This window comes from Pomacea canaliculata, linkage group LG13, assembly GCF_003073045.1.
Source record: "Pomacea canaliculata isolate SZHN2017 linkage group LG13, ASM307304v1, whole genome shotgun sequence".
Taxonomy (NCBI): Eukaryota; Metazoa; Mollusca; class Gastropoda; order Architaenioglossa; family Ampullariidae; genus Pomacea; species Pomacea canaliculata.
Window position 1 is genome coordinate 17,432,262 of NC_037602.1, and position 12,349 is coordinate 17,444,610.

Below are 12,349 nucleotides of genomic sequence, written 5' to 3' on the forward strand. Positions count from 1 at the left end.
TGAATAAAAGTGTAAATACACTCATTTTAAATCTCTGAGCATGCAGAAGCTACTCAAACATGCTACATGTCAGAGGTAAGGCTAAGGGTGAAGACCGTCATAACCTAATGACCATGATGGTGAACGTAGGTGGTTCATTGTATTAAGGGCAGAACATGCAGGGCATTCAGAGGCCAACCCTCACCTTCCACTTGCCCTGATGTAATGAGATACCTCATTTCTGTTATACTTCTTGTGTGTGAGGAGGGTAAGTGTTCCTACCTCATGTCTGATGAGGCCCTGATCTAGAAACCTCCTCTAATCAAGCACATTAACTACAGGCTTTCATTTCCGTAAAGAATGGAAAAAAACATGGAACACTAGATTGTTAAGTACACTCTAAGGTGGTGCAACGGTTAACACCTATCACCAATATAGCTAAGATTGGCGGTCATGGGTTCAGATCTTGTCTTGAGCTTGCTGTTCTTTCTCTGGATATGGCATCTGTTTCCAGGCCTGGCTGTTTTGTCACGATATAGCCTTAGTTGCTGCCTCGGCATAAAACATCAATTGTCCCCTGTAATTAACCCCAGGTACAGAAATTTAGGAGAACATGGAACAGTATACTGTAATGTTGGCAACACTTTTTTTTGTGGCTGTAGTCTTTGAATTATTACCCTGAACTGTTAAGGTTAACAGAAAAGAACCAATTTATCCTATAAAATATCAAGGATTACTTGGCATATGAACATAAAGACTGTAAAGAGATAAGCATTGCAGCAGTGGAAGAAGGCCAGGAGATCAAATTGTTAGCTTCAGTTACTAACAGAACACCATATGTTCTTTCCTTCCTCCTTTACCCACTCAAACCAGAATCCATAAGGTAACACACAGATTTTATAAGTTGTGAATATGAATCTTTATATTTGATCAATTAGCTCAGTTATGAAGAGTTCAGACATGGTTATTAAAAGATGAAAAATTATACTGAAAATCAGACAGTGCCATTGCTTTAAACAGGTTTAACAAGTACCTTGTGTCAAAGACAACAGCTGCAAAAATGTGCCATGAACATTAGAACAACTGAAATGTTAATTTTAGTGCATGAATAAATTGGAAAAAATAATGAGCAGATTAATAGGATTAAGACAAATAATCCTTGTTGTCAGTATATTTGCTTTAATATGTCATGCTTGCTAGGACATTTGCTTGGATGAAACATCAAGAGTTAAATACAAACCAAACATCTACTAAAAAGTTTCAGCAATATTTATTATCTGCTATCTCAGCAGATTGTCATAGTTTTGTGAAATAAAAACTTAGGGTAGACATTTTAACTTTTTTTTTTCCAGATCTGGATTACAGCCAGTTACTTGCTCAAAACAAGGTTTTGCAGTCTGAGCTTATTCAATGCCAGGTATTACCGAATAGGTGCAAGTTCATGTAATTTTTAAGTCATCCATCACCTTTGTAGACATTTTTAGAGAAAAATTGACATTATGTCCTGCAGAGGTCTGTGCAGGTGCAGATAAAAAATAACTATTGCTAGTTGTGATTGTCTTTGCATGCATTCTTCTGTTGGCATGCCTGTGACTGTCAGCATATGCATTTCATTTGTACTGCTAGATAGTTTGCATGTAGGACTTTATTTTTATCATCATAACATCCACTTCTGAGGTGATCAACAAATTTTTCACGGCAAAAATTGATTTTTTAAATTTGTTTTGGCATGTGTTTCAGGCTGACAAAGATTTTGTCTGGTCTCTATGGAAACGATTGCAGGTCTCAAATCCAGATGTCACTGATGCTATTTCACAGGTCTTGCAAAGGTAAAGCCACATGGGGATAATAAACATATTCCTTCAAAGTTTATTTGGAGTGCTTTAACATGATGGCAATATTTGCATCATCTGAGAGCCCAACAGTAATGGATTGTGGATTTTAACAGTAGAAATATAAAAGATAAATACTTTTCATATACAATGTTTGGAATGCTTCCAATTCTTCTTCGTATTATTATTGTTCCAGTTTGATGAGAAGATGATTCTGTGCTGTAAGAATTTTAGTATGCACGAATGTGGGGTTTTAATGGTTGATGTATTGAAAAAAATTGCTTTCTAGTTTTGTTATATTTCCTCATACAAAAATATACCTTTTGACCTAAAAAATGATGTAATGCATATCAATTCTTTATTTTCTACTTCATTTATATTCCTTTATTTCTATATCATTAATTTAGGAATGATTCAGAGAGATGATGTCATAAACTGTACAGAATTATGGAAAGAAAAATGGGAAAATATCTTGTTTTGGCAATGGACCGTCGGCCGTTATTATGTTTTCCAGTGTTATTTGATGGTAAACATTCAGAGAAAGGAGGTAGGTCTGATTCACATCCCAAGGATGGAGAACCATCATTGTTATGAAGGGAATTAAAAACTATAGAAAAGCAAGACAAGACATAAAAAAGAAAATTGTCAGTCTGTAGCCTCCACCATTAGTAGGCAGCTTTTTTTTTTCTGCGACAGCCAAAAGTGTCAGATAGATTCGCGTTTAGTTTCCCGCTAGTTACATCACGGGATGCACCTCAGCAAAGTGATGATATGCGCGACTTCTTGCCCCCAGCCGAGTCTCAAAAATAAAGTTGGTGTTTGCCTCAAATAAGGCGGGAACAGCCGGCGAGCTCAAAAGCATTTATTCTTTTTTATTCGTTCTTTATTGCATCTTCCCCAAAACACAATTCAGATGTTCAGCAACAAGAAGAGCTGTTCCTTCTTGAAAGATGATGAAAGGGTTTTATTTGAGAGGGATGGGGGGATCAATGTTTATAGTCATTATAGAACTGGCTGTAGTGCAGCGAGCGATATTTTATATGGCAGCAGTCTACAAACGGTGCATCTTGCGTAGCAGGTGCTATGATCAGTTTTGTAAACCCTGGTAATAGCTTTAGTAGACATGAATAATCAGTTTAGTAAACACTGATGATCATGTTAGTAGACATTGGTAATCACTTGAGTAAACATGGTGTCTAGTCCTGTGGCTGGCAGCTGTGGTGAGAGGAAAACAAAATTGTTTGTGGCAATGTAGTAGCGGACAGTTCCGATTGTGGCCCATCGGATAACAACGACTAGTGACACTGTTCTTTGTTGGACCCAGCACGGTGACAGGTAAATTATAAAATCCATGAGCGGAGATAAGGTTTTTTTTCCTGATGGTTTTCAATCACCACGACCAGGGGAACTAATTTTATAGCTGATCCATGTCCCGCTCTTTCTGCGCCTGTAACTCTATATCGATTTTCTTAGCACCTTGATAGCTTTGGGAATTTCGATTTTAACTGCAGCTTTTCTACCTGGCATGTGCAGAGAGAAGGAGAAAGCGGAGGCCAAAGACCACAGGGTTCTGGAGATTCTGCAGGTGAAAGACGACCGCATCGAAGAGCTGCAGAACATCGTCGCTAAACAGGCCCAGGAGATCAGCGAACTGCTGAGCAGGTGAGAGGGCATCTACCTGCCCGCATAGAGTTACAACTACAGATAGGTAAATCTTTTAGCTCTGTGGATTCTTAGAGTCCTAAGCTCAGCTTGCCGATATTATAGATGGTCTTCACGTTTTGTCCTGGGATTAGACTGTCTCTGCGTTTTTATGTCTTTTTCCGTACAAAACGAAAGCTTTTCAGGTTTGAAGTTCTTTTGGGTAGACATAAGGACTAGTGTCCATACAGAGTGATATCATTGGTCGCGCGCACGACCCACGAGAGCCAGAGACTGGGTGTGGTTAATACCCGCAATGATGACTGGCTTTTTTCAGTAACATTGATGACATGCCCAAAGCCATAAAAGGTACTGAAGCATGGTAGGGATCTTCTTTTGATTTTGTGTCATGTTTCGCTGGCGTATTCTTTTTCTTACCTTTTTTTTAGTGGCATTTTGGCATAAATCAAGCGGAAAAAAATATGAAATTTTCTAGTCTTCACGGGAGCTTAATATTTTTATATTCTTCGCAAAAAATATCGCATAGAACGCTCGAGTCTATAAAAGTTGTTGTGTGACCTCGCATAGCGACTTTGGCTTCTTTATTACTGAGCATCAATATAGAGTGAATTGTGGCCCGTCAGCATTGTGTGTGTGTGTTTAAAGCGCTATAAAAGTAATAAAAACAATAAGGCGTGAGGATTTTCCGCAGGTATTTTTACGCTGCGAATGTCACTTCCAATGGGAGGGCAGGGACCATCTGTTAGTTGGGCGTAACTGCACACACGTGACATCGAGATTTTGGCCTCTATCTGCGCACGGTGATGTTTGTAGGCGAGTATCTCAAGAACGCAAGTGGCAGTATTCAACCAGATTTTCGGGGAAATAGTAACGAATTGAGTTTTACTCAGTCATAAGAAACAAGTGCACCCTACTAGATCTTTGAGACTTATATTTGTGTTCTTTGAGTTTTAACAGAGGGAGGGATCATTCAGCCGGCGTATGGTATCGTATGTTGTGCATTTGTATTAATTGGGTAGCCTCCCGTGCCTAGGTTTTATTTTATTTACTTTTGCAGTAGCACTCAAAAAAAAAAATTACCTTTTTCTTTTTTTAAATCAGGAAAGTGGATCTTCAAGAAAAGTGCGCACAGTACCAGACTGAGGTGGAGAGACTACAGGATGCCGTCACGCCTTTAGAGATGAAGGTTAGTTACGATTCACATTTGATACCATCCTGACTTTTTCGCTCGTCTGCTGAACTCAGATTGTCAGGTACGTGTTTGGCAGTAGTTTAGTGTAGTTCTCATGTAGAAGTGTGCCAGAGGTTCGTAAAAAAGGCCTATATAATAGAGTTGCTTACCTCATTACATGTAAGGATTGCGTTTTACACGTGACACGACAAGACTGAGAAAGTTGTTTTCAGGCTGTTAGGCGATTAACACGGATCCATTCGCGAGATAGAAATCTTTGAATATCAAAATTTTCGCCAGCCTTTTGAAAGAGGTCAAGAGTTCTTTTTTTCCGTCATATCATAATCACAACTGTAGGCTCCCTTCTGGAAACGCTTCGTCGTCGTGCTCGAGGCTGTCGCATCGACTTCAGCCTTCAGTTTCATCAGTATTTAGATTAAAGTAAACTAAAAAAAAAAAAAAAATGAAATGAAAGGGAAGGAGAAGAAATTGCAGCAGTGAATATATTTAGTTTATTAGAAAATACTTAAATATTCTTATGGTAGTGAGATACACACCTTTAAAAATAAACATTCATATAAAGGTCTAAATCGGGATTTCACAGTTTCAAAAAACTCAAAACACTTGTGCATTTACATCACCTAGACTATGGGCATTAAAAGTGTTTGAAGAGCATGCAAATTGGTATATCCATTGTCTAAAGTAATACACCATAGTTGTTCTCTGTGCGCAGGAGACTGTCGACATTTAAAGGTTTTCATTTCCCAAAGTAGTTAATTTCTCAGATTGGAAAATCACTTTTAATGAGCTTAATTTAGAATTATCTAAGTTCGCATAGCTTCTTAATTAACAAATGGATTTTGGTAGGGTTTTGATAATTCCGGGAATTTTTCACATCGCTTTTACTCGATTGCTTCCTTGTTTGCTGCTTGTTCCCTTATATTCATTCTTTGTCGCTGTACATTCGGTTCCTTGTTTGCCTGTCATGGCAACATTGAGTGTCATACATAAACCTGAAGTCTGTACGCGCGATAGAGACGTCTGCTAGCCTCCAGCCTGTGCGATTCTTTGTTCCCCAAGAGATCTGCAGATTATAATTACCATAGTAATACCATACAATAGTTCTATACACAGCCGCGAACAAGATGTGAGAATGCTACTTTAAAAAAATGTGTTTTAATTGTAACATTTGGGTAAAGTGGAACAAAAAGATGTCATAGGATACATTGTAAAAGATTTTAAGTGTGGTATAGTAATGGAGTGGGTAGAGGCGTGAGATATTTGAGGCTGAGAAACAAAAGGTAAATCTTTTTTGTATAGTGTTATAACTTCGTCAAAAACCAGTTTGGGCAATCGAAAGGTCAGTAGTGGCATGTCAGCGCTTACCTTTTGTCGAATTCGAATTCTGCTTTTTACAAGTATGGGTGAAAAGTTGAGCAAGTTAAGGGAAGTTTTTTATAATTAACCCTAGCCCTAACCATCAAGTAAAATTTTTGCTTAAAACATGGTCGAACGTTCATCCATCCATATTTGTCACATGCTGAAAAATATGTGTAGTTTGGGAAATGTTCACATGGTGCTTAAACATACATAACATTCACTAATAATGCTCACATATTCATATATATTTCAACGTGACAACCTCTTTAGGATGGGTTGTATGACCCAAGGTATATATGCTTCCGGACATAAAAGTGTCCACAGACATTGAGACATGACGCTGAAAATTATGGGCTCCTGTGGATGTGGACAAGAGTAGCGAACGGTTTATGCAGGCCAGCCAGGGGAACTGCGTTACCATTGGTGACGTGAGTGAAAAGCTCTGAGCGCTGCGCACAATTGCTCGCTGATGTGCATGGCTGTCTACTGCAGGGAATTACCAATATCTTCTGGCCACACATGGGAAGGGGAATTGGGCGATGGAGGACGGGGGTAAAGTGTTAAATGCCTGTCGAGTGCTGGCTCCTGTATGCTAATCAGGAGGGCCTGCTGTCATCGATTATACTTTTGACATAGTCGGAAGTGACGCCACCCATTTGGTCGTGTCGCATGTTTTGAGCTGTGTGTAAGAAAAAGCAGGGCATTGAGTGCGGTTCTATTGTTGCTTGGAGTTTAAAAACGAGGGTCTTATGACTGTTCTTATAAAAATTCGGGATGGTGTCTCGAAGGACAAATTTTCTTAGAAAAATGTCTTTTGGAAGCATTTTGTCCTTCGTTTTTGATTCGTCTACATACCCCCCTAGCAACATCGCTAGATACTGGCAGCAGTAGGAGGAAGACAAGGTACAACAACCTTTACTACAGAAAACCTTAACCTGATTTACTTAGTTTTGTGGATTAATCGTTAGCGACGCGTAAAATTGTTCTGTTCTGTTTATTTTGATGACATCGAAATCTGTTTTTTGTTATACTATTATTACGTCATTAGAGATGCCTAGTACAAAGTCATTGGGCTGTTAGACAAATTCTTCTTCTTCTTCATCGAAATCTGAACTTGGTCAAGTCTCGTCTGTTATTAGAGAAACATTAGCATGTAACATCTTTTGCTGCTTAAAAACTCAAGAAATTCCTTACAAAATTCACGGGTACAAAAAGTTTTCCTAGCCTGTTAGAGGAGGGGGAAGCGAACTGTCTGTAACACGCATGTGGAAGTCAGGAACCCAGCTGTCTTCTGTCACCCTACCTTAACTTCTGGGTGAGTTTTCTAGCGAGAGAACCTTGAAATGGCATTCGTCTTCTTTGCAACGGTGCTCCCTGACCACAAGGTTATACAGCCGCCGCAAAGCATCGTCTGAATACAGGACTCCTGACACATGACATTCAAAGGGATGAGACTTGACGGCATGTCGCACTCTATATTCTATATTTCATTTGTTGTCCCTTGCAGTTTTAATATTTTCGTGATTTTTATCAACTGACAGAAAACGCTGTTGTCGTTCACCAATTGTTAGAAAAGCAGGAAAACTTCGAGCTGTCGCCGATCAAATGGTCGAAAGCAGGCGAACGTCAGGATGTTAAATACTTTTTGTTTGCTTGTGGTAGCAATAGAAGAAGTAGAAATAACAGCAATATGCTTAGTAGAAACAGAAGTAGATGTAGTATACCAGTAGACATAGTAGTTGTAGCAACAGAAGTAGATGTAGTAAACCGACTGAACATAGTACCGGTAGAAGAAATAGTATAAGCAGAAATAGAAAAAAAAGTAGAAAAATTAGCAACAACAGTTCAGTCGTGAGGATGACGACGAGGAGCCCCTCGGTTCACTTGCTGCCATCGTTAATTGAATGGCTGATTAGACAGGAAAAACTGAAAAACAAAAATTGGGAAAAAAAACTTCTATCCATGACATAAACTTGTATCTTCAGAATAATTCTTTTCCCGCTGAATATGACCAGTAACAGCGGCGCGCCATGAAAGGTCGGTTATGTGTGATCCCGCAGTTCTGAAGTTGGCATCCTGACGAAGATTTGTGGGCACGATTTCTCAGTTGCCTTTTGAGTAGGACATGTGTACAGAGACCCGTTGAACCAGAATCATTGTGTCCACCGTCCATGCATCCCACGCCTCCTAATATACTTGCCGTGATATAGCCATAGCTTGCTGGCTCGGCGTAAACACCCATTTCCTCCTCCTGTACGTGATTGTACGTTGTTTACACGTATGTAGGTATTTATATATGAATGCATGTTTGTGTGTTCATAGAGGATGTGCCTTATCGTGTAGCGAATGTGGAGACTTGCGTCATGGAGTCTGGTCACGTGTGTTGGGTGCGAGCAACCTCCAGATGTTTCGTGAGTTGTCGCACCTTGTACAGCCGCGCTTTCGAACGACTGTGGCTCCCTTCGACGAGACAATGACAGTGACCTCCTCTTAACAAGACAACCGCAGCAGCAGCAGCAGGTCTGACTTAAAAAAAAGTATTAGTAATTTGCTTTACGGGCGAGTTTTCAAGTGGAAAATTCAGTTTGTGCTAAGCAGACGACATTGGAGTAGAACACGTCCCGAAAAGGGAGACAACAGTTGTGATTTGATTAAGTGCCATCGCCATGCTGGAATGTTGGCTCAACAAGTCGAAGGCAAACACAGTTCCTGCTGCAAATTCCATCAGAGGAGCTGATTGGATGAAACGCACAGGGAGTGGGGTGGGGTAAAAAAAAAACCCTACTCTGTCTGCCGTGCCAGCGCTCGCGAGGAGAGTAAGTCTTGCGACACTGCCGGACATCCGCGAAGTCACGTGACACCAATGGCCGCCACCAGGAGAAAGCCGCTGCGTGTCGCCGTCCGCTGTCTCCGCGTCATCAGGCAGCCTGTCGCCTCCCGCTCCATACGAGAACAACTCGAGACACGGGGAAGCTAACTCTAATTCCATTTGTTGATGATTAATTAACGGCGCTGGTGACACCAGGGTAAGGGGAGACCGTCCCCCTCCCCTACCCCCATCCTCTTGGCCAACGGGTTGACCCTATTAACTTTGAAGGAGACAGCTCGCCCCGCCACCCGGCTCCTTCGTCTGCGGCCTGCCAGGGACCCGGCCAGCAAGGACGTGCCTCAATTCAATTATTCATAATGGAATTGTGCCGGAGACCCGGCCGTCGTGCGTTTGGTGGCTGATTTGTGGCAAATTTTGTCATTTGTCACGGAGCTGTTTTGCGGGGGGCAAGTGCGGTCGATTGTTCATGAGAAGATTAATTCATACATAAGTGATGCAGCGCGCTGTCTTGGAAGGTTGGTGAAGGTGGGAGGGGTGGGGCAGAGGGGGAGGTGACGGGGACGCCCGTTAATGTGTTATCGATGTCCCGCCCTGATCAGGAGGGACCCTAACGCATCTTGCTGTCTACCTCTTGGCCTTTTCCCTTTCGCGCCCTTCATCTTCGGTCCCGTCCAACACCCTTTCTGTGGCCCTCCCCCTGCTCCTCCGCCGGCCCCATGTTCTACATTTCTACCCCTTTCCATCACCATCACCAACACCAGGACCCGACCCTACCCGCTTGACTGCGCGTTCGTGTTTGTTGCGTGAGTGACAAACGGCAATCGTCTGGCTCGATGACTGTGCTCAAATCGCATCGTCGATTTTTTTTTCGGGATACTTCGCTTGCTCGGGACATCCCTTTTCCAGAAACACACACACACCCTCACCACCACCCTCTTGTATTCTACACCAGATTTCGCTACCCCTCACCCCCTCAACGTCCAGCCTCTGGTAAACTCTTTTTTTTCTATCTTCTTCTCATTCTCTCCCCTCCCCACATCCCTTTCGCCTTCATGTGGTCACCGAAAATGGCTGCGCGATTTTGCCGTGCCTGGGTCTCCCGTGTCATAATAATCAATCCGTGATTCATAAGTTGTGCAATAGTTCTCTCCCTTCTCTCACTCTTTTTTTTCTCTCTCTCTCTTCCCCCTTTCCCTCCCTGCCGCCGTCCCGAACTGCCCATCCAATCCCTAAGATCTCGGGCAGACCTGCCGTTCTCGCGCGTCTCCATTTTTTTCTTCTTTCTTCAGCCAGCAAGTGTCTCGCGGAATCTTCGGACCCACTTGTCGCCGTCGAGTGCCTAGCGCTGTGGTAGGAATATCGACGCGCGCTTGAGTCGCACTCGATCGGCGCGCGGAGCCTGAATGGACACAGTTGACATTTGGCTTACACGGCCCGAAAACTATCCTCCGCCGGCAGCTCTCCCTTGGTTGAAAGGAGAAACAGCTATGCCAGCATCATTTCCTTCTTCCTTCTTTCACTCTTTCACCCAACCTCCACCTATATGGTATACTAAATAAGGACATCTAGTGATCAGAATCCGCTGATGTCTTCAAAATGACAGCAGGTCTCTTGGCGGTAGAAAGTTGTGTGTGTTGAAGTAGGAGGGGGTCTAACCTTACTTCAATTCTTTGTCCACGATTTTGTCATTCCAAGAGACAGTTTGAGAAACTTTCTCGGATATTTTTTTCGTGTACGCGATTGCGATTAAAAAAGCAAAACAAACAAACGAACAACGGATGTTATGTCGTTGACAGATCCAATTATCACCGCGAGGGTTCTAAATCGGTGTTGGACTGTCACTGGCTGTGTCTCGATTTTATATACTGGACGCTAGCTGCTGATGGCTGGTGAGATGGTGAGGTCCGAGTGCCGTCGCTGGGTTAGTGGTCGCAGCTTGGTCTCCCTAATGGCCATCGTAATCCCTGATGTACAATTCGTGCCGACATTTTCACAGCCTTTACAGCAGAAACGCCACCCGCATTGATACAACTCGCGTTGACTCTTGCTAACACTAGAGATACGAGTGTAGACCGGTGTCTACAACTAAATTAACAAATGACTGCCAAGCGTGTCTAATCTTTCGTTGGTTTATTTGACAGCAAGATGGAGATTTTGCAGGATGAAGGAAAGGGATGATGGGTAGAGGGGAAATGCTCGCGTTCACCTCTTTTATTTTTTTTTTTTTTTTGTTTTTTTGTCACACTTGTAGACTAGCTTTCGAACTAAACCTGGCAGTCATCGGCAAAGCATCCACAGGTCTGTACAGCTTGATGTCTAGGGGCGTTGGGGATGGCCAGACCTCCGCCCTCAGTTCCTGGAGGAGCCTGGCACTCCGGAAGGATATGCTCCGTGGTATGTACCATTATCTGTCCAGATCAGACCAGTTGATAACTTTCCGCCTCAGGACAGGGCACTACAGATTGAAGTCATCCTTTACCGCAACCTCGTGTCATCCCCAGTGTACTTCTGAGGAGACCAAACCATGGATAGGGGAGATAAAACTAGAGAAACCCCCCTCTTGGCTGCCGGCTTTTGAAATTGTGTCTCTCATACAGAGTGTCCTGAGGTGAGATGTGAACCTGAATCTTTTTGATTTCATCGCAGTGGTGACAAGCAAGTGTTTTAACTCATTTTACTATGGGGAGCATGTCTTTCAAAGCATAATAATATACTAGTGGTCGGAGGGAGTGGGGCTTAGTGGGGAGAGGCAGGGTAAGGAAGGGCCGACTGGACAGTACCCGTATGTTCCGGCATTGTCTTTGGTCAACGTCGCTGCTTGACCTTTCCCCCATCATTTTGACCTGACCTAGACCCTTAAATGTTGATGTCAGCGTGGTGTCGCAGACACCAAGGGTGGCCGAGAGAATTGGAACTAGCCAGGCCATGGCTATCTTATCACGGGCAGGAGACTGGCTGAGTTTCTGGAGGGTGTCACGGCACCTACCTTATGAGATACAGATGCGGAGTGCTTTACGAATGCGGGAACTGCAAGCAAGTAGGTCGTGGAATTCAATAATAATAACACGAGTAAGCTGTAATACGAGTATTACGAGTGGGCTATACATGTACTCGGAAGGGGAGAGTTGGAAAATTTATTTTTTAAAATTATAATAAACAGGGATGTCACTTTAGGTAGGTGCACTGTCCTCACTGACCAACAAATTAAAAACACGGGAAAAAGGGACGCTGATTTTGAAGCCGGTGTGTTTCGCTAGGTTGATTCACAAATATCTTCACCCTTTTGCTAATTGCTGTGAATTCCCACTGTTTTGTCAGCACAGCTGTGTTATCAGGACTTGGCTGAGCCCGGCAGGTCTGTACGGAAAACATTCACGCCTTGACAGCCTGGAGACGACACACGCACGCGCGTCCAGTGCTAGCGGCTGGACTGTGAGACTGTGAGGGACCCTCGTGTTCAGGTGGTAGCGCGCGGCCTTCGTCAAACCCTTGCTG

At 42.9% G+C, this 12,349-nt stretch overlaps 1 protein-coding gene across 1 annotated transcript in view; it reads left to right on the forward strand.

The window, feature by feature from the left end:
• LOC112554495 (centlein-like) overlaps positions 1–12,349 on the forward strand; it is a 55,588-nt gene that overhangs the window by 1,533 nt on the left and 41,706 nt on the right. Inside the window, exons 3-6 of the mRNA XM_025222278.1 lie at positions 1,332–1,396; positions 1,720–1,808; positions 3,345–3,473; positions 4,575–4,659. Coding sequence (XP_025078063.1) covers positions 1,332–1,396; positions 1,720–1,808; positions 3,345–3,473; positions 4,575–4,659 — 368 coding nt within the window. The remainder of the gene's footprint in view (positions 1–1,331; positions 1,397–1,719; positions 1,809–3,344; positions 3,474–4,574; positions 4,660–12,349) is intronic.